This window comes from Podarcis cretensis (assembly GCF_951804945.1).
Source record: "Podarcis cretensis genome assembly, chromosome: 3".
NCBI lineage: Eukaryota > Metazoa > Chordata > Lepidosauria > Squamata > Lacertidae > Podarcis > Podarcis cretensis.
Genome location: NC_137172.1, coordinates 71562972 through 71586405, shown reverse-complemented (window position 1 = coordinate 71586405; position 23434 = coordinate 71562972). Strand labels below are relative to the sequence as shown.

The 23434-nt window shown below is 40.7% G+C and overlaps 1 protein-coding gene across 1 annotated transcript in view; it reads right to left on the bottom strand.

Moving 5' to 3' along the window:
- The window catches only part of FRK (fyn related Src family tyrosine kinase), a 35890-nt gene extending 13695 nt beyond the window's left edge, over positions 1–22195 (bottom strand). The window contains exons 1-4 of the mRNA XM_079971691.1: positions 21174–22195; positions 6434–6555; positions 3510–3673; positions 1463–1631 (exon numbers count right to left, since the gene is read on the bottom strand). Of these exons, the coding sequence (XP_079827817.1) occupies positions 1463–1631; positions 3510–3673; positions 6434–6555; positions 21174–21571 (853 nt within the window). The 5' untranslated portion in view covers positions 21572–22195. The remainder of the gene's footprint in view (positions 1–1462; positions 1632–3509; positions 3674–6433; positions 6556–21173) is intronic.
- Between the last annotated feature and the right edge of the window lie 1239 nt (positions 22196–23434).

Below are 23434 nucleotides of genomic sequence, written 5' to 3'. Positions count from 1 at the left end.
GCTACATTAGCATTTGTTTTTCCATTTCCACCTTTTTTGGAATGTTTTTTATTAGGTTTTCGAGAATAAGTAACTACATAAGTAGAAGATGTTGTCTGTTGAATAGGGAATGCAGATACAATTGCACAACACTATTATAAAGGTAAAGGTAAAGGTACCCCTGCCCGTACGGGCCAGTCTTGACAGACTCTGGGGTTGTGCGCCCATCTCACTTAAGAGGCCAGGGGCCAGCGCTGTCCGGAGACACTTCCGGGTCACGTGGCCAGCGTGACATCGCTGCTCTGGCGAGCCAGAGCCGCACACGGAAACGCCGTTTACCTTCCCGCTGGTAAGCGGTCCCTATTTATCTACTTGCACCTGGAGGTGCTTTCGAACTGCTAGGTTGGCAGGCGCTGGGACCGAGCAGCGGGAACGCACCCCGCCGCAGGGATTCGAACCGCCGACCTTTCGATCGGCAAGTCCTAGGCGCTGAGGCTTTAACCCACAGCGCCACCTGCGTCCTAAAATCATTATCTGTTGACACTGATGCTATGTAAGTGCAAATGATCACAGCTGCCTTATACCAGTATTAGTCCTAGTAAATGTCACACGGTGTTTGCAAGCTTCTCTCATTTATCCTTATGTGTGGTATATTGTTACTTCGTAACTGGGAAAGTGGCTTGCTTTATGCTATTCAGTGCATGGCTAAATAAATGGCAAAACTGAAAATTGCCACCAATGATGCAACTAGATTCCCCAAACGTATGATTATCAAATAGGTGAAAAGAGCCCAAATGAGCCCTCGCCCCACCAGGTTCAGAGAAATCCCCGGAAAAAAAAAAGGGATTGTAGTGGATATTTTTTCCAGACGCCATATTGCATCACAAACGTTCACTCCCCTAAGTTTAAAAAGGCACTCACAACACAAGGCAAGAAGGAAACATTGTTGCTTGGATAGAGAACTGAAAAAGCCCCTCTGGCTTTGCAAAAGCTCATGCACATATCTAAGAAGGCACTTCAGACTGATATCCTTGTACATAAGAGCTTTTAAAATAATGGAGGAAATAGACTGATGGAAATTAATCTTAACAGTAAATAGCTGCGATTCTGGGTGCATTTTCAAGAACATAAAGAAAAAGAACCATTATATGCTTTAAAATAATATCTGCCATGAGCAGAAGATGAACCAGTTTTATTTTCATCATCTACTCCCACAGTAAATCTATTTGTCCTTCGTTCTTGATTGTGTAAGATCTTTTACACCAAAAACAAAATAAAAATTGCTAGGAGAATAATCGAATCCAATGTTTGAATGAGAAGGAAAGGCAGTATACACAATGAAGACTACAAATAGCATTTTCAGTTTGTTTGTCAGTGCTCTCAACCATCCATACATTGAAGTAAATCTTGCTGAAATCAATACTATATTTAGATTTTATGCATATTTTGAGGGTGAAATAGTCAGAGGTGTTCTTCGACATACCTGGTTTTAGCGTCTTAATTGCCACCGGTGTGGTATTGTTCCATAATCCTTCCCAGACCTCGCCAAACTGGCCAGAACCTAGTCTTTTTAAGAGCTGTAAGGAATTTCGGTCTATCTCCCACTGATCCACAGTTTGGTATGACAAATCATAGGTTGCTGGAACTTCTGTCTGCATAGGATTAAAAATGGCACACATAAATTATGTGCTTTTCTTTTTTTAAAAAAAACCCCAAAACAACTGTATCTATGCAAGTATACCGATTTAAGAGGGTGTCTGCTAAACAGAATGTGGGGGGCAGTAAACCAAAGAGAACTTCCACAAGCAGCCAGGTGCTTCTTTATATGACACTTCCTCCTGTGAAAACAGGAAGGTCCGGTCTTAATGATGAAGCAGAGGGAAACTATTGCTTTGGACAGCAGACCCTAAAGGCCAGAGCTACTTCCATTTTCTATGTTATTTTTATTTTTTTAAAAAACAGGGAAGCATCATTTTGAAACTTTCAAAGATATCAAGAGCTGGTACCTTTTCCTGGTTCCACAACGGTCCCCTGCAGTGTGAACTGGCAGAAACAGGCAGTGACTGATGGACTGTCACTGTTTACCGTTGGGTTCTTCACATTACCACAGAAGCCACGGCACCATCCCTTCTCCTGTGCCACCACACTGGCGATACGCCAGTACTGGCTCATTTTCTGAGGACTTATGTTATTGTAGGGAGTGGCACAGACCTGCACACTCTGGGAGCTTTTTACATTACATGTTGACAGGAAAGGGTAGGGTCCATTCTGCTGTGTCTCCCATTCCCCCGATATAATGTATGGATCCAAATGCATAGCTGTCCCATCAAAAATAAAAAAGGTCAACTTGTGTAGCAGAATCAATACAGTCCATAGAAATCAAAGGGTACTTGCCCAAGTTACAGTTACAAAACCTTTATTATTAATTAACACTGTTTGAAAATTAACATTATTTGAAAATGTTTCTTTCGCTTACATGCAATCTGTACTGCTTTTAGGAGATAGGACCTTTTTTCAAGGATAAGCAAAAGCTGTGCAATCATAGGGAACACTGTTGTATGTTCCATCTTAGTTTGACTTATTTCTTTACTTTTGAAAAATAGATTTTAATTCCGCTTTTAAGAAGGATCTCCTCACAAAGCAGCAAGCAGAGCATAGAGCAACAATGCAAAGTGCAATTTTTCAACTTTCAGTTATAAAACAGCCCCAAACCTTAACATTTGCCAACACATAAAAGCTACAGTCTGCCCAGCACAGCTGTTAGACACAGTATAAACAGCATAAAACAACATTGCCACATTAGCAGCCCACTTAAAACTGCTGCATAACAGTGGCAGAGAACAGATGTCCTTCAGATGCTGCTTGAAAATCTGGTGGGTGGAGAGAGGCTTGCCTGATCTCGCTTGGAAGCCAATTCACAGTTGTGGGGCCACTGCCAAGGAAGCCCTTTCCCCATACCCACCAAATTGATGGCTCTCATAGATGGGCACATAGCAGGGTCTCTGATGTGAATCAGAGTTGTGCTGTTTTTTTTTGTCTCAGGGGGGCTTGCTTTTGGTTGTGGTCTCTTCAACTTTGTAGTCAGATTGGAATGGGTTCAGAGGAGGACAATGTTGATACTTCTTTTAGAATCTGAAAGATTATTATAAGAGATAGAGAGAACTAGGCAAGCTTTTAGAATAACAAAATATTGCCTGTAGGAATCTGATGGGGTTCTGAGTTCTTGTTTTTCAGTCAGTACTTACAGACAGCTAGAGTGATGAGGGTGGCAATTCCATCTCAATATGGGTTTATACTGTGACTTCATAAGTAACATGCTGGCATGTGTTCCCCCAGACCATACATTATTTCTCAAACATTGCATGGCTCTCTTGTTTTCATTATCATTGATATGCCATCCCATATCACGGTGCAGTTATGCATGATTTCTTAAACTATTATCATGGCTGGAAAGAGGGTTAAGTACTTATCAATTCAATCATCAAAAGTTCACTCCATTTTGAAAGAAAAATGTCCTGAGTTAGCTCTACCTTTACACATGGCCTCCCAAGCTTTACGCACAGCCCGTCGCTGGAACAACTGTAGTATCTGACAAAAGCATTCAAGGTTGGGAAAGTTTTCCTTTTCGTCACAAAAAAGCCGCCATTGTCCAGACGTCGGATTCGGTAGTGCTTCACAACCTTCCCATCCCGTACTAGAAAAATAAAAACGAAGGAACAGAGGGGAAACTGCCTTATTCCAAGTCAGGATGTTGAGCCATTTAGTTCTGTGTTGTCTACTCTGACTGGCAGATGCTCTCCAGCATCCAGGCAGGGAACTTTTCCCAACTCCACCCACAGGTGCCAGAGATGGAACCTGAAGTCTTCTGCAAGCAAAGCAGATCGCCTTCCACTGAGCTACAACCCTTCCCCTAAGGAAGGCATTGTGAATAGCCTAAGACCTGCATAAAAACAACACACATCATAATATAATATAGTCAAGGATCCAGCCAGGAAACTTGCCTCCTAAATGAGTCTCCAGTGACCCAGTCTTATAAGCTTTTGCCCTGAATGGTGTATTATGTAATGACAGGGGAATAATAATAATAATAATAATAATAATAATAATAATACACATATATTTCTAGTGGATGCAACTGGGAACCCCCCGCCAAAGTTAAACTCTGTTTCAAAGGTTTGTTTTCCCTCTGCCAGGCATGGGCTACCTCAGTTGGAAATAGCCATGCTCTTGAATGAAGCTTGAAATAAGGATAACTTACCCCAGAATAAAATTACATTGACTTCTTATAATTTTGCTTGCTCTGTAAGACCTTTATATCCCTATTTATTTACCATTATGTATTACTTGCATATGGTACCATATGGTGCCTTAATAAAATAGTACAAAATATTTTATATGCATACTAATCTCGGAGACACACGTGTGTATATTCTTGTCTGATGAGGAAAATGTCATGATTCTGTCATTATAGAATGGCAAGCTGACCATTACTGCACATTATACTTCCAATAGGAGTTATTTTTAGACACCTCTGGGGTACAGTAGCCCTATTTATAACCCAAAGAGGACTCATAGATTTAAATATTAAATCATTTTTTAAAAAATCTTTATGCGTTGTGGCTTTATGCTCACCCAAGCTCCCAAATGCCAGGAGGTCATAGCTGTTAAGGGCCATGCACTATTTGGGCAATGTACATAATGTATGGCATCAAATGCCATGTTTAGTTCCAACTTCATCGTAACCTCGGACCTCGATGACTGCCAATAGAGGAGTGGCAGGTGTGTACACACTATATCTTTGAAGCACATTCAAAGAATTCTGGGCACTGTGGTTTGTGAAGGATTGCTGGGAATTTTCATTCTATGAGGCATAAACTACATTGCCCAGAATTCACTGAGAGACAAAATGGGCTTCAAATGTATCTTAAAGGTACAGGGTGTACACATAGATGGAGTCTATGTGATTGGAGCTCTCATTCCACATTACATGTGCCCAACTGGCAGCCTATACTATTTGCATATAGTTGGCAGGCATCTTTAGGGGTCTTCATGTAAACTGAGTTTCTAACCACCAGCAATTGTATATTAAATGAATATTTAGCCCTATCTTCCTTAAGCAGTCAAGCTTTATCAAGCTTGCAGTTATCTCAAATCACCATTAGAGGGTGTATAGGTGTCATACAGAGTATATTATTTTAGATTATCCCCCAAGTCTTTAGTCATGCACTGAATTCATATGCTTTTATGGTACTATTATACAGAGAATCTGAATGAAGATCAAATTTGAAGGTTACGTATGTTAGGGGTCTTTTTCCATATGCATGGTGGGGCTAGAGGGTGCATGAGGAGAAGTGGTTCTGCATAGGGCTCACCCTCAACTGTTACCTGCAGTTGAGGATAAGATGGCAGCTTCACCTTTCCATCTACTGAAGTCGACTAGACTAGCATTTAAAACTTATTTCAATTCTGGCAACAGGAGCGTGTCTTCTACCACATCTGAGTCCACAAACTAACTGTAGGGGTTCAGGACAGACCGCCTGACACACACAGCTCTGCCCTAGGACATAGTCAGGTAGCTGCTGCTGTGATTCCCCAACATCTGCTGCCTGAGGGGGTCATCTCATTCTGCCTATTGGTAGGGCTGGTCCTGATTCTGCTACTGAATTATATCTACTTTCAGACACCACCACAGTCGGCAAACTGAGGAACCACTGTTGCTACTTTATAGCAAGTGTGATATTAAGGGGAGATGTAAAGACTACCAATAAAAATGTATCATTCACTGAGTTTGTTAATTTTGGATCAGAATTTTTGCTCCTTCCCCCAACTTCAGAGTATCAAACTCAGAGTATGATGGATTGAAATGAGTTTCAAATGGTAGTCTAGTCGACTTCAGTATATGGAATATAATAATAATAATAATAATAATAATAATAATAATAATAATAATATAAAAAATAATTATACCAAACCCATCTGGATGGGTTTCCCCAGCCACTCTGGGCGGCTTACAGCACATTAAAAAAGTAAAACATTAGACATTAAAAAATTCCCGATGGAAAGCTGAAGCTGAAGCTGCCATCTTATCCTCAATTGCAGGTACCAAAATGTTTTGGGTGAGCCCTATGAAGTGGCGCTTACTTAAGAGCAGGTAAGTATAAGCTTGCACTGTTAGTTCACATATTCAATTATAAGCAAACCTCTCCCCACCCCCCAATTTAAAATATTTTTAAAAAGTTATTAAGTTCTAGCAGTTATTGCCAGTTCATGTACCTTTGCAAAAGAAATAATTATGAACAAACCCAGGAGAAATTAGGTCAAGACTCTCTCTCACTCTGTGTGTGTGTGTGTGTGTGTGTGTGTGTGTGTGTGTGTGTGTATAGGTATAGGTATATGTGTGTATATATACACACACACACCAGGAGAAAGAAGAAAGAGAAAATAGTAATCATACCTGAAAGGGAGAATTCACCCGTTAGACTTTCGCTGTTTCTGATCAGGAAAGCTCCATCCTGATTTTCAGGATATAGCAGCCGTTTCTCAGCATCCACTCGTTTAATACCACCAAAAAACCACCTAAAACAGAAAGAAAGCCATAGAACTAGTTAATGGCCAAAGTTATGTTTGTGTTGGGCACTTGAAGAGCAGCTGGAAACAAAACAAATGGCATTATTGAACGGATGCAAAGGTTACTCTTTATGCATTTGTTTTTTATCCTGCTCTTCTTCAGAAGAGGAGCCCAGAGTACCTTTATAATAGAAAACAACCATTGCAATAAAAACAATACTTAAAATGACCTATTAGAATCTGTTAACAAAGCTCATCAGTAACAAGCACCATTAATAAATTTAGAGAGGGGTTTTAGAGTTCAAGGATACTAAAGTTATGAAGCTGCTATTAACCATAAATGTAATTGAGGAATGCTGGGTAATGCATTAATTTTCATCAATAGTGGTCAGCAGGGTGATGACACTTTGCCTGACTCCCATCACCAGTGTCACTACATATTACTTAGAGGGTAATTACTTATTACTTAGAAGGCCAGCGTGGTGAAAACACAGTGGCAGAGCCAATGCCACAGTCCCAGTGGTCCATTTCCCCATGGGCAAGTTAAGCTTTAGTGACATCATTGATGGGAGATCAGGTAAAATGGACACAGTTTTAATTCTATTAATGTTTCAGTGTTTTTAATGATTGCTTTTTCTATGTTTTTAGAGATTCTTGTTTTTATCTGTAAGGTGCCTTGAGTTATTATTATTTAGCAGCAGCAGCAGCAGCAGCAGCAGAAAAAGGCTACTGCCTCACTGCTGATTTTCATCTGGGTATGTGGTAGTTGATTTAAAAGATTTACAAAGTAGCACAACCAAACAAATCACAAAACAGATTAAAACAAAGTTTGACTACATTTTTAGACAGTACAAAATATTGCTATTGACCTAAGAACAATATTGACCTAAGAACAAAGCTTTAATCCAAATCATATACCTAATCACTCTTATATAATATTTCTTTTTATTTCTTTAGTCAATAATATGTAAGGAATAAGTAATCTATCACTCTTTATAAATGGTACACAATTTAAGGTATGAATAGTAAAGGTGAGAAGAAGCAATTTGTGGTTAACTATACAAAATGGGAGACATTAAATTTTACATATTCACTTCATGGCCTTACATACACACACACCATTACTCAAGTTTCTCTCTTTCTCTCTCTCTCTCACTCACACACACACACTTGAGAAGGTTTAGAAGTTCCTCCATCTTTTACCTATTTCAGAGCACAGAGAGTGATACAAAGAAAAACAGATTTGTCAGTCCCCAAACAACTTTTGAATTGCTGGTACATCCAGTCCTCACATTGTCTGTTTTGTGATGGAGAGAACCAGCCCAAAGAGGTAAGAGAAACAAGCAGGACATGGTGGTGGACCAGGATTGTAGCTTATCTTCCTCTTTCTTTGCTGATGGGACAGATGACTATTATTGTATGGCCGAAGTAAGGGACAAAGGCCATACTCCCAAATGGTATTGGGGTCACCTCAATCTCTGCTGAGTGATAGCAAAATTGGAACTTAACCAGGGTTTGTATTCTTTTAAATGAGACCCAGTGGAGACTAGTGTCTCCGCCTGAGTTTTACAGGAGGGAGTGCTGAACATTACACCCCAACATTTTTCCTGTGATGACATCACACCCCTGCAACTGCCCCCTCCATGCCGGCATGGCGGATTATTCCTATTATCAAACAAACCAAGGCATTAAGCATTTTTTATGTCTTCAAGCACCCATACCCTAGGAATTGATGGATTAGCCTTTTTCTGATCCATGCCAATTTCACATGGGTTCTTTCATAAGTCCATTTCTGTCTAGACAGGGTTGGGGCAGTGCCGCAGTGAGGTTGGGACTGTGCAGGTTAGGAATGGCTGGGAAATCAAACAGAAACTAGAGTGCCAATTGTCGATGTTTGCCGATTTGTCCCACGTCTAGAACGGAAATCAGTCCAGTGAATACAACTAATATACACTGTTGCTGCTTTCGGTCTGCAAACAATGTGCAATTAATGCCCTTTCCCCCATTTGCCTTGTGTTTCCATGGCGCTGAAATGAATGGTGTGAAATGTGCCCAGGGCGGCTGTCTAGCAGCTCCATCTGGTGCACAGGCTGAGACCCTACCTGCCTGCGGACTGTCTCGCCAGAGTGGTGCATCTCTCGCTTGGACTACTGCAATGTGCTCTACGTGGAGCTACCTTTGAAGGTGACCTGGAAACTGCAATTAATCCAGAATGTGGCAGCTAGACTGGTGACTGGGAGTGGCCACTGGGACCACATAACACCAGTCCTGAAAGATCTGCTTTGGCTCCCAGTATGTTTCCGAGCACAATTCAAAGTGTTGGTGCTGATCTTTAAAGCCTAAATGGCCTTGGTAGCTGTATACCTGAAGGAGTATCTCCACCCCCATCGTTCAGCCAGGACACTGAGATCCCGCACCAAGGGCCTTCTGGCGGTGAGGTTACAGGGAAGTGAGGTTACAGGGAACCAGACAGAGGGCCTTCTCAGTAGTGGTGCCCGCCCTGTGAAACTCCCTCCCATGAGATGTCAAGGAAATAAGCAGCTATCCTATTTTTAAAAGACATCTGAAGGCAGCCTTGTTTAGGGAAGTTTTTCTTATTTAATGCTGTATTGTTTTTAACACTCGATTGGGAGCCGCCCAGAGTGACTGGGGAAACTCAGCCAGATGGGCAGGTATAAATAATAAATTTTTATTATAATGCAGTAATTGATTACATAGTTAAATATAGAAAAGTCTGCCACAAAAGACAGTGAGGTGAATTACATTGTTATTGTTTTTGTTGGAAGCCAAACTGGAATGGAAACAGTGCTGTGTGTGATAAATACAGGTCAGAATGGAAACCAGTGCCCTCTTACACCCCTGGTAAAGTTGCAGCAGCAAAGCCAATCCAACATTCCCATATCTGCACCTGCACAGCTCCAGCTTTGCTGCCACCTTGTCCTTCCTCAGATACATCCAGGCAAGCTGCAGCAACATCAGCACACCCCATACCCAACTCAAGTATTGTCCTTGCCATAAACCAGAAAAAGCACAATCATGGAAAATATGAGTTGTTCCAGCGACTGCACACTCGCTGTATTATGCCAACATGTCCAATACCAGCAGTAGGTGCCTACTAGAGATCAGGGCATCACAAGCCATGGCGTTATTCTGGCACTGCAGGTGGATAGGCAGGTGAAACTCGTGAGAGTTGATTGACAAATTTAGACTATATAGCAGGAAGTAAAGTGGATTCCAAAAGGAAGCCTTTGAAACAACAGTGACTTATTTATTTTAACAAGCATTCGACTATGAGTAACATTTCTAGAAGGAATGAGGAAATAATAACGGGCTCAGTGAAGTCAGAAGAATGTTGGCTTCAGTATAAGGGCATGCCCAGCCTTCTTAGCAAATAGGAAATAGTTTTACATGATTCACTCGCAGTTTTCAGCTTCCCACCTCTCATGACATTGATTTATAGATCCAGTTTCTATTAGTACATGCAAAACTATAATCTACAAAACACCTCATTGTTTTCTCCATAATATTGCAGAGATGACAGTCTATAATAGTAATGTCATTTTCACCACCCTTTTAAGAGAAATGGAGCAGGGAAGATGAAAGAGGTGCTAGAATAAAGAAGTGCTAGAGTTCTCATTGCAGTGGACAGATCCCTATCTGCCTATGACATCCAGAGAGCAGGACTATCAGCGTGTTCTTAGAAACTGCTTCATACAACTGGTACCTACAGGTACCGAGCAACTAAAGAGTATCTATTTTTCCAATGAGAATGTGAGGGTAACAAGTCAATACATCAAACAGGATGCTGTAATGTGATGATCCAAGATGATATGAGGGCACGAAAACTATGACTATGTACACATTCATCAACTTGATGATAATGTTCAGCCCGGACACTGAGGTCCAGCGCCAAGGGCCTTCTGGCGGTTCCCTCACTGCAAGTGAGGTTACAGGAAACCAGGCAGAGGGCCTTCTCAGTAGTGGAACTCACCCTGTGGAACGCCCTCCCGTCAGATGTCAATGAAATAAACAACTATCTGACTTTTAGAAGACATCTGAAGTCAGCCCTGTTTAGGGAAGTTTTTAATGTTTGATGTTTTATCACTTTTTTTGTTATTAATATTAATATTCTGTTGGGAGCTGCCCAGAGTGGCTGGGGAAACCCAGCCAGATGGGCGGGATATAAATAATAAATTATTAGTAGTAGTAGTAGTAGTAGTAGTAGTAGTAGTAGTATTGCTAATTTCCCCCTGTGGAGTTTCAAGTGGCTTTTATTCGTCACTGTACACACGAGAGAGGAGGTTGGGATGCACATTTTGGTGTGCTGTGCCTGAAAAAGCATTTTTCTGGGGGGCTGCAATCTCGTGTGGGTCACGTGACTCATATGGCAGTGTGAACCTGAAGGGTGGCGTCCCAGATTTGCATCCCATTTTACAGGAATGAAGATGAAACTGTATGGCCCTTCACAGGGTCAATGGCATCCCTACACAAATGCTTCCCAAATGTAAACGAAAATTGTGAGTGCCAAAAACATAATCGCAATGCAGAGAAGGAGAAGGGAGTTGTTAGTATTTTTATCTTAGCCCTAATTGGAAATCAGTTTCGAAGGGCTTGACACATATTTGGAGAAGGCGCAAACAGGAATCTAAAGCTACTATCTTAACTGCATTTATAACAGAGCCGTTGTTTGCCTAGCACAGGGAACATTTTTGTCAGCTAATGGTAGGGTTGCCTTCGCACAGATAAAATGTAATTGCACGGCTAAAATTGGATCACCAAAGTGTACACAAAGTAAAAAAAAAGTGGGGAGGGGGAGTTTTCATTACAGCTTTCCTTTTATCTTCTAATACCAGAAAAAGAGATCATTTATAAGTCAAGTGGCTGAAATGGAGGCAGAGAGAGACGGAGAGAGACCCTTTGTATATCAAAGCTTAGAAGCTGGCACACCAGTCAAAACTCTTTGAACAGGAATCCAGCAATCAAGAATTGCTTGGGGTGATATGGCTTTTGTTTTGTTTTTAGTTGAGTGTATTGTTCTGACTCACATCGCAGCTCTTTCTTGATTGTTTCAGCTGAATATTTAACTGGTGACTACATATGAACAGGGTGGTTTGCCTTTTTACTGGGAAGCTGCACTAATTAAAATGTGACTGGATATTGGTATGTAGGAACCGGCAGTATTTTTTATGTGGTATGCTTAGTAGCTGCTAGCAGAAGGGACACAGGCCAAGGATGTCTATACTTATTCATTGCTCTATTTAGGGCCCCTCATCACTGGCATCATATATAGCAGGACTCCAAACGGAAGAACTTGCCTCCACAGTTTACAGGGTGATGTAGCACAGGGCTTTTAGTGTTGCCACTTCAAATGGCTGTACAGTGGTACCTCGGGTAAAGTACTTAATTCATTCCGGAGGTCCATACTTAACCTGAAACTGTTCTTAACCTGAAGCACCACTTTAGCTAATGGGGCCTCCTGCTGCTGCCACACCGCCGGAGCACAATTTCTGTTCTCATCCTGAAGCAAAGTTCTTAACCTGAAGCACTATTTCTGGGTTAGCAGAGTCTGTAACCTGAAACGTATGTAACCCGAGGTACCACTGTATCCTCAACTCAAACCTAAGAGAAAGTGAAACTGATACACAGATGGCATTATAGCCCGCCCCCCCACTTGCACTGATCAATAATCTTGTGTCCTCAACTTGTTGGAGGGGCTGCAGGATAGTTGGAAAATTATTTCATCCATCGTGGGAATGTCCCCAAGTGAAATAATTTTCAGATAAGATCCTTAGGATTTTTGTCTCGACCGCCATCATTCCTGATACTGCACTGCTGTTGTTAAACATACCAGGGTGAATAGTCAGTTCCTGGATAGAGAAGTGGTCCAAGGCAGGACATTAAACCCAAACCTTCACACCAACCCATATCCAAGAGTTCATATTGACTAGATTCATGGACTGAGTTCAAGAGTCCAGGGTGGAAATGAAAAGTGGATTCTCCAGAATCCCTAGATTTGATTGTTCCTCATTTTAGGGATGATTCCATATGCAGGTAATTAGGGAAAAAAACATTTTAATGTGAACACATTTATGGAATGATATTGTAATCCTTCCCCTTTTTTCTTATCTTATGCCATCAATTGTGCCAATATACGGTACCTTTGCACTATCCTAATTTATCACCTCTATTTGCAGGTAATTTACGCCCTTCCATTTCATTGTGAACTTTGTTCATCTATTTCCTGTAGCGTCATCACTGATAAAAAAAACCATGAACCATAGGAATCAGTCCTTAGTCTGATTTAAGCAAAACGTTACAAAAAAACCCACTAAGCAATGCCACTTGATTTTTTTCAGAAATTTTATGAAATCTTCTGCCATTTAGTATTACCAGAGAAAAGACAAAAGCCTGAAGTAGGGACCCACTAAAGAAGAGGTGTGTTTTTTTAAGTACACAAACAGATCACACACTATTTTGATCACTTTATCCTCATAATCAAAACCCATTTTTATCTGCAGAAAACCAGTCCTTCAGGTTTTCAGAGACAGCTATGTTGGGCTGCATAATTTATTGTTCTTTGTACATAATCCAGTTGATATGTAAGGTTATGAATCATGCTTGCTGGTCCAATCCATGCAGCTGAATAACCTAATTATTGTAACAACAAATAAGAGGTATCTGTGCATTTAAAGTATGACATCTAGAGACTATTAATCACTACCACCCACTTAGGCTTCTTAATAAAGGAGAGTTATTTTTGGTCGCAGTGTAGGTGAAGACAGAAAACAGAAGGAAGAGTATGGGAAGGGAAATGCAGAGCATATCCACAAAGAGGCAATGCTAGTCATTGAGAAAATTTTCTGTATTTCATCTCACTTTTTCCATCTGAAAAAAATATTTCCCCTTAAAATATCAGTTCAAGCTAGAATGTAGCTAGGGCTAGAATGTAGAACAGAGATCTGAGGAAACAGGTTCTATCTTGGAAAGCAGTGGTGGGCAACAGGGTGTTTTTGGAGATATTTTTCTCTCTCGAGTACCTCATAGAGTGTTGGAAAGCTTAGGCCAGAGGTCCTGGGGCAACTTTTTCTTTCAGAGGGCCACGCCATGGGCACACCCATCACTAGTTACACAGAGATCCTCGTTCATAGCTTTACTCCAATCTTTACTCCAAATAGTGCATGCTTTGAAGCTTGAATTCCTTCACTAAAGTTGCCCAGCATATCACATTATATCAACCTGAATTCATAAGTTATCCTTTTCTTCAGACAATCACTTTCTGAATGCCCTGCTTACAATCGTTGGCATAATCAGGTTTAACATATTGCATTCTTTCAAAGAGTAATTTCTTGTGCAATTTCATCTGATTTAAAAGCTCTCATGCTACAATGGGAGTAAGCACCATGAAACTCATTCAGACTTACTTCTGAGTAGACATACATAGGATTGTGTTATCATGCTCCTAAAGTCAATATGCAGCTGATTTCTTTTTATTTCTTTAAATCCTTGTTTACAAGGCAGGGCAAAGTACATTTGGATATATGACAGATATAGCCTCCAGTTGAAGACAGGAGCTGACATTTATTGCTACTAAATTATACAAATGTCACTCTTTTTTCTTTTCTTTTTGTCATTACTGTGTAATCTATAGGGACATACATATGCATGATACACATCCATATACCAAAAAAAATCATCAATATTGATTTATAACAAACTAAATGCATGATTATTGTGAAGTGCTGTACGTGCTTTGTTGTACCAATAATCAAGGAACATATGTGAATTTTAATTTAAAATGTTACACTTTTTCTTTATCTTTCAAAACCTGTTCTTTTGTGCACTTTAGTTTTCCATTGTGAAGTGGTGGGAAACTCCCAGTCCACCTAGTGCTTAGCATAGATAATTTTAGCAGCAATTAGCATAACAATATTCAGTACCTATCAATTATTTTATATGTCACTGTAATAACAGAAGGTCAAGGGGTATTTTACAGTCAAGCAATCTTTTTATTGCCTTGTTAATATTAAACCACAAAGCCTTAGATGTGGAAAATGCCACATTTGGTTAAAAAACATTCTTGATTCTCTTTCTGATGTTAGAGCATAGCAGGTCCTTGAACTACCTGTAATTCTTTATAGGTTTCAGACCCATTTAGTCCTAACTAGATCTTAGGTCACATACAATCTAAGAAGTTGACACTGTTTCCAGACATTCTCATAAACATCAAGATTTAAGACTATCATACATATTGGATCCAAGTTATCCCCATTTTTCACAGCCTCTATTTCTCAGTGCAACTTCAACAATATTTGGGGCAGTTTTTAACTTTTACTCAGAGTATATTCCATGAAATGAATGAACATTACTAAGTTTACTAAGTTAAGTTCATTAATTTATTTGATCTACTGTGAGCAAAACCTATCTGAACATTTTTAATACTCGATTTTTCTGAAGTCACCAGGGAAAAAACCACAAGTCAATTCTTTAAGCTGGCATACACTTTCTTCTAATTCCCGCATTTAATTTCCTATCTCCAGATATTCAAACTAGAGTGGCCCGCACAGGGAATCTTTGAATGACCAGAATATTAGCAAGCTTCCATGGAAAAAAGCACTGTTGACACACAGCTGTAAAGGATTTATTTGCAGGAGAGTGAAAACAAGTTCAGTGTTTATCCAGTCTAAACATTTTTATATAATGCATACAATTAACATGACAGAATTTCACTCACTTGGAGCAAAGTAGTTTCTTTCCTTGGAACAGCTGTTTCACTCTGCTATCTCTAAATCATGGTGCATCCTTACCTGGGTTATTTGCATATCCAGCTCCACCACTAAGAGGTTTACTGCTTCCCAAAATAACTCTGCCCTTTCTCCTCTGCAGCCCTTATGCCTTGATCTGCCTCCTTTACTTCCTTCAAATCCCTCCTCAAAACTTTCCTTTTCTGTAATGCCGACATTCTGCTGTAAAATATCGTGCCCACACCATATGTTTAAAGCACTCTTATACCACTTTATAAGTCATGATTTCCCCCAAAGAATCTTGGGAACCATAGTTTACCCCTCACAGAGCTACAATTCCCAGCATCTTTGACAAACTAAATTTCCCAGGATTATTTGGGAGAGGGTATAACGTGCTTTAAATGTGCAGTATTTCTGCACCCTAGATCATTGTGTTGCTTACACAAATGTCAGCCCCACTGAGATAAATGAGACTTACTTCCAGGTACATGCTTGTAGGATTTTGCCACCTTAATTCTCAGTGCACATGCCCTGTGCTGCCTTCTCATTGACATGTAACATTCAACTGATACTTAAACTCATATTTCAGTGAATGTTGGCTGAAACAGTGAAAGAGGCCTTTATTAAAAAGCAAGCCTGAAGGGATACTATGTTTTTTGTGGCCAGTTTAGAAAACAAAAGTGGGGTTGTTTTCAATCACAGCCCTCCCTCCATGGTTTAAGTTATTAAAATTAACAGTACAGCTGGCTAACATTTGTTGTCCATAATACATTGGCAGAAGGACATTTTCGTGTTTAGGCAAAACAATTGGCACTAACAGAGCAAGGACAGGTGATCGGTTGGTTTCCATGGTTCCTGTTCGCAGTGCTGAATATAATCGAAAGCAAGGCATAGACAAGCAACAGAAGCAGAGAGAGCATATTCTCAAAAGTTTAAATTGTGTGACTAGTACTACTTGTTAAAATTAAAACTTGGTGATTCAAGGCATGTTAGGATACTTAAGGCAACCATTCCAAATAGTTAATTTATATCATAAAACTACATGTATTGATAGAGCTGGAAACTACTATACTGTAGTTCGAGTCATTAAAAAGAAAATCATATTGCTCAGAAATAAGCTCTCTACATGTTTTCATTGGGACGCGGGTGGCGCTGTGGGTAAAACCTCAGCGCCTAGGACTTGCCGATCGCATGGTTGGCGGTTCGAATCCCCGCGGCGGGGTGCGCTCCCATCGTTCGGTCCCAGCGCCTGCCAACCTAGCAGTTCGAAAGCACCTCTGGGTGCAAGTAGATAAATAGGGAACGCTTACCAGCGGGAAGGTAAACGGCGTTCCGTGTGCTGCGTTGGCTTGCCAGATGCAGGTTGTCATGCTGGCCACATGACCCGGAAGTGTCTGTGGACAGCGCTGGCTCCCGGCCTATAGAGTGAGATGAGCGCACAACCCTAGAATCTGGCAAGACTGGCCCATACGGGCAGGGGTACCTTTACCTTAACCTTTATGTTTTCATAATAAAGCTGAAAATATTGGCCAAATCATTTTAAGCATTTGCCAAGGAGATACAGAGAAAGAGAACTGGAGAGGAAACAAGCTTACTGGCAGAACAACAAATCTTTCTATATAGCACCATAGGGTCAAACCTTAAAAACCTAATCAGAATTTCCTTCTGTAAGCTGTCTTTTGCCCTCAAGGGGATGCAGCTCGGAGGAGGTGATATTGATATGTTGGGTTAGAAAAAACCCTCAAGGAACACAGTTACACAAGTGCTATGTGTAGTTTGTGAAAGTCATTCACCACCTCTCAATTGTGTTTTTAAAGCTGCATACCATATGTGAATAAAGTGGTGAGCTCAAAAATGCAAGGCCCTCTCTCCCACCCAAAAGGTCACCAATAAATGAGCATTTCCCCCCCTAAATAATGAAGTAATCATCTGCCCACATTCAAATTGATATCAAGCATTGCAGGAATACCCAGCAATACATACCTGGTGTGTTTCTGGCAGCACCAAGAACACCCTAGCATGCTACTGAGACCAACAGGATGTTGTCTGCATGAAGAGCACAGTTACCTTAGATGCTCTTTGCCTTTAAAGTTAACAAGCCTATTATATACCCCATACTCATGTTTAAAGGTATGAATTTAAGAGACTGAAATGTGCTTCATACCTTATACTAGTGATGAGAGTTGGATATTGGGGGACCACAGATTCCCTATCAGCTCCAGCTAAAATAGCCAATAGTGAGTGATAATGGGATCTGTATTCCAGCAACATCTGGAGGGCCACAGGTTCCCCATCCCTGCCTTACATTTTTCCTAAGCTTATCATCTAGGAAGGTGTACAGAACTTATATGTAGATCAAGCCTACACAATTTGTGATTCACACACAACCCCTTTGAGGTCACATTGCACACGAAGGGAGCACTTTGCAAGAATGGACTGGCCTTATGATACACATGGAAATTTGAGCATGTTGCTAACGCTTCTCTGCCTACATCTCTGGCAAGTCCTTTTGGGTCTCCAGTTCAAAATATCCAGCACCAAATCCCACTCCTTGGTAACAGGTCAGGTACCTAGTAAGCTCCCCACTCGGTTAAGCAATGGGAAAAAATACTTGCTGCAAAGCATAGCTTCTGCAGCTGTCTCCCATCTCTCTCTGCCTTTGCCATATGTGAGCAATGTGTCTTTTCTAGGCTGTATTGCTCTCTAGCACCCTTCACACCCAGCACTGTGTAGTAGAATCCCCAATTTCTACATGCAGTCAAATCTTCTGTTGGCAAGGCCCAGTACTCCACTCCCAGCCACCACCATTCCTGGCCAAACACTTTTGCCTTGCAGAATTGCAGCTTGGATGCACGGAGCAGAACAAGCTGTCGCAACACACCAAAACTGACAATAGCATTCAGTGCCAACCAGCTATTATGCCAGATTAAACATTTTGAAAGCCTGTTCATTTTTCCTTTGCAGAACTAAAGAAAAAAGAAAAAAGTATAGAGATCCCCAGCCCACTAATTGCCAACATTCAGCTGTCCACTTACCTGCATCTTTCTGCAGCACACAAAACAAGCAGATTTATTAGGGCGAAGGGGACCAGAGGCCATTCTGATAAAGTGGGCTCTGGTCCATGGAAGCATGTTTTACTTGCAGCACAATGCTATGTGTATCTTGTAATTTCCTGTAAATTCAAAGTGTCTTAATTCAAAGATTCTGGATATAGGACCGTTGTCTAGAGCTGCAATCCTATGTACCCATTTTCTTGGGAGTAGCCCAATTTCACTGCTTATCCTCTTAGCCCTTAAAATGCCCCACAACTCAGCTGCTGTACAAAGAAAGTGGCGGTTAATTTTTCTAGGTATTTTTTAGTTCCTTATTCAATTTACTAGTTCAGATGACCTTTGTGCCAATTTAATTTGGAGTAGGATTCACCAAAGGTCTGCAGCCTCTATGACATAACTTCTTCCTCTTTTCTCCTGAGCCTGTATCTTAGATTGTAAAGCTGAGAGCTGGGCCCCATGGTAGTTAACTGCTTTTGTGCAGCACCTAATATATTTTACCCAAACATACGGCAACGTAACATGTGCCCAAACAGAGAGCAGACATGTGTCAGTGCCATGGCACCACATCTGCTTGCTATTCCATGGAGTATTTCCCCCAAAGCCACTTTCAGTACATACCTCTGAGTTCCACTGCGAATGTAAGTTGAATTAAGGAAGCTACTGCAGCATTTATTTTTCATGCAAATATAAATCACACACTGTCTTTGGTGTAATGTAAACAAGCTGCAATAAAGCTACAATTAAATCTCTCCAGTGTAATAATATACAGTGGTGTGTTTATAGTTTTCTTAACTACAGCAACAATCCTCATATTTTATAGGTCTAAAATAGATAGGCTTAGCTGCTAAGGTTGATAGTTATCATTTTAATTCCTTTAATAGCAACCCTATATTAAGATGAAATTCTTGAATCTGCACACTGATGAGTTCTCCCCAGATGTTTCCGAGTATGCTGACTTATAGAGAATCCTGACCTGCTCTGCTCTTGCAATCTGCAGCACAGGGATAGTCAATGGGTTGCCCTCCAGATGTTGTTGGACTACAACTCCCATCATCCCTGAAACACTGGCCATGGTTGTTGGGGGTTGATGGAAGTCAGAGTCCACCATATATTGAGGCTGTCCCTGCTCTAGCACATAAAACCTCTCAAAGTGAACTCCATGTTATTTATGAAGGGTGATACTCATGAAGTATAGAAGAAGACTATTTTTTGTCAATTTGCTGTTCTCGCTGCACCCACCCCCTTATGCTGTTTCAAACCTCTGGAGATTTTTGGATGGGGATGCAGGTATGGAGGGTGAATATGCAAAATATCACTCCCCTCCCCCTCTTGCCTGCTGACTAGAAGCTTCTACTGGCTCAAAGGGCTTTCTGTCATAAGAAGAACAGCATTGCATACAGTCCTATGAACTCCTATCAATTTGCTTGCACCACTTCACAATTTCAGCAGTGCTGTGATGGTTTGTAAGTCATGAAAAACCATGGCTTAATATTTTATTATTATTTATTTTAAAATTTTGTTATATTTCTTACTGCTAAGAAAATCTTGAAGCAGTTCACAACACGAAAACATCCATTAAAACTATTTCAAAATGCAGCTATCAGAATATCAAGAAATATACGGTTGTAGAATCTAGTATTGATGATCAGGAAACGTCCAAGCAAAGAGATGTGTTTTCAGTAAAGATTGGAAGCATGCTACTGTTGATGCTGCCCAAATAATGAGGGTGGGAGAAGCTTCTACAGCACCACCACAGAAAAGGCCCATTTATATGTTTTTGCTAGATGACAATCTGCAGATTGTTGTGTGGCCAACAGGCCTCCTCTGAATATCTTAATCAATCTTACAGAGAGTGAAGGTGGTCCTTCAGGTAAACTGCCCCTGAGTTGCTCAGGACTTTATATGTTAATAAGAAAAGCTTAAGCATTGCTTGGTAGCCAATAGGCTTTCATTATTGTGATGGAAACAAGTCACAGAGAACTTCTGACTCAGACAATTCTGCCGTACTGGTGTGGCCGTGTAGAGATCAAAAGTTTCACTTCTGCTTTTGACAAGTTGCAGTTTAGCAGTGCAACGAAATCCTAAACTGTAGTTATTCTTAACTGGTTAATTGAACAAAACAGCTTTGTATCCCATCATTTGAAGTTGGCTTGTTTCGAATAAACCATAATAAATATTTACTGCAGTTTATCAGGTTTGGATGAAATGACAACCTATGGTTAATTTTTTTAAAAAGGAAGTGAACAGCTCAAATTTCCACCTCACAGTCTTGCCAGAGGCAGATCTGGGAGTATGTAACCCCAAGACTTGTTGCAGCTCATTCCCATCACAATAAATCATGGTTTATTATCACATCTGACCTAGGTCACTATTTTGCTCTGTTGCTTTAATTAAAAGATATTACTAAATTACCACTTTCAGATTGTCATTATTTCACAGGTGGGATGCAACTGCATATTGGCAAAATCAGATTATACACTTAAAGTGGATTTGGCACTTTTGCTCAACAAACATGCTGCTTTTTTAAAAAAACAGATTTTGTGGCAATGAATGTGATGGGAAAATGCACTAGGAAGTGTGGGATAACCATTGCTTGATAGGATGTTGTCTGCAGTCTCCATGCATACAAATCAGAATGAAGGTTTAATAAACAGGTCATCTGGAAGCAACCTATGTTGCTTTGTTATGTCTATATGACAGAAACTATTCTTACTCCAAATTTCCTTGTTACCTGAAGTTGCTGTCATTCCCCACCCCCACGCCCCGCAGCTCTCTGTCTAGCTATTGCTATATGTCAGCTGTATCATGTAACAATATACATTTCAGAACTTACGGTTCAGCTTCAATGCTCTGGTCAGGAGCCACATAGTTGGCAGGGATGTAACCTTGCCGCTTCTGTCCATGCTTAGCAGACCCATTCTCCACGAGCAGCTTCGCAAACCACCAGCTCCCTTGAGATTTATCCAGCACTTCAAGCTTATCTCCAGTTCGGAAGCTCAGATCTTCCTCTGTACGGGCTTGGTAATCAAACAGGGCCACATATTTGCAAGTCTGCTTTGATGGATGAAGAGGCGGTGGGTCTGGGATGCGTATACAGATGGTGTCCGAGGAGTCTGGACTCACAGTCGAATTGACAGTAGTTGGGTTAGACTTATCCTCAGTCCCACAATTGAAAAGCCAAGGCATATAGGGCTCCAGACAAGCACAATATTTCCGACAGCAGTTCCCCATTCTGTCCCCTTCTTGCTTGTGGCCTGTATTCCTTCAGTCCCCTTCTTCCTATCCTGAAGCGTTCAGATCCCTTCACACCCATTTTTTCCATTCAGCATCATTTCAAAAATTGTCCCAGGACTCCTTCCTCTAATACAAAAGGCAAATGATCTCACTGGAAGCGTCCTCTTCTTTGTCTCTCCCCCTCCAAGTCTTCTTCACCATAAGAGTTTCCTCCTTGCCTTCCAGCTCCACGATCAGGACTGAAATCTGAGCACTGAAGTGCAATTGTTCATGTCAGGGGAATTTTTTCACTTCCTCTTCTGATCGGTCAGAAAGACCTGAATCCTCACGTTAGGGGCCAAAAAATCTTGTAGCAACAGAACAGGTAAACAGAAACAGCAGAGAGAGCTTCCAGCTGAACTTCCCTATCTTTGCACCTCCTCGTTCCCTTTATTCTCTTTAAATGTACTCTGGCAGTAGGGAGGCTCTGCACGCATTGTAGCTCCTGGTAATGAATAACCAACCTAACTTGCCTTGTTGCTTTAATATGCTGAGTTGCTTGTGGACAAACTATTTTTTGTATGCACTTCCTGGTTTGCTCTTTTCCCCTTCTGTCTTGGTCACTGTGTGTGTGTTGCTGTCCCTCAAACACATACACCACTCTCTCCTTGATGACAGTGCCTCATCTGATGGTCATTTTATTGCACAATGAATTTGCACTTTTTTATTTCATATTCACAAAGAATCCAGAAATCTTTCCCAGATAGCCAGGCCACATTGTGGAATGCCTTCGCTGCTGAGGTGCACCCACCTCCCTCATTCTTAACATTCAGGAAGAAATTTAAAACATTCCTGATTACTTGGCAATGGGTGGAAGATATCACCCACAGCCACCTTGAAATTATCAGACATGAAGGAATTTGATTATTTTTCAATGCTTTTAGAAATTCTTAATTTTTAAAACTGTTCTGGATGTTTGAAAATTTCTTTTTATAATTTTATTGTTTTAGGTGTTGGCACCCTGGGCTCCTTTGGGAGGAAGGTTGGGATATAAATTTAATTAATAAGTAAAATAAGGGTCCATCTGTGTTGCAACCTCAGAACCAATAATATTAAATAAATACTGTAATAAATAATAAAATGCTGTCATACTTTCTTCATCTTCTTCTTCCTACAGCATTGTTATAAGAATAAGATGGTGCAAGAGCACCATGAAGAAAAAGAGGGATATACATGTTACAAATAATAAAATTCTTTAGATCTGAAGAAAACAAATCTAATTTTTTGAGGACGGGGAGTTTCCGCAAAATTCTAGAATATCCAGACCTAACTGCTTGATTTATTTAGCAGTACTTGCAGCTAAGTGGTGATGCATTGGCTTATGTTTTCATTTTAGTCATCTAACTCTGAATTTAAGAACCAAACAGTGATTTGCTGACTTGGGTTAGCAACCCTGAAGGGAAGTGGAGAGTGGTTCACCCAGTCTATCTGCATTTTATACATAACAAATCACTACAGCAAAGCAATATCCTCAATAGTAATTTAGTCACATTTCTCAGATAAACATAGAGTATGCAGTAATGCGTACACAGTCTGCCTCCACTGCCCTCCCACAATGCAGAGCTATCTTGCAGTTTCTTGAGAAACTCGTTTGATGCATTTCCCCTCAAACCAGCTTCAATCCACAAGGAAAACATAGGCCACTTCGCAGTTAAGCTGAGGTGTGTTCATTCGAGACAGCCATTGCACATGTGCAGATGATAACTTCATGAACAGACGTTGAAGAGTGACTGCAGGGTCAATTCTATGATCTATGATGCTATGACATCTCCCACCTTCAACCACAAATCCACAGACCACAAGAATGAAGTTCACATTCCA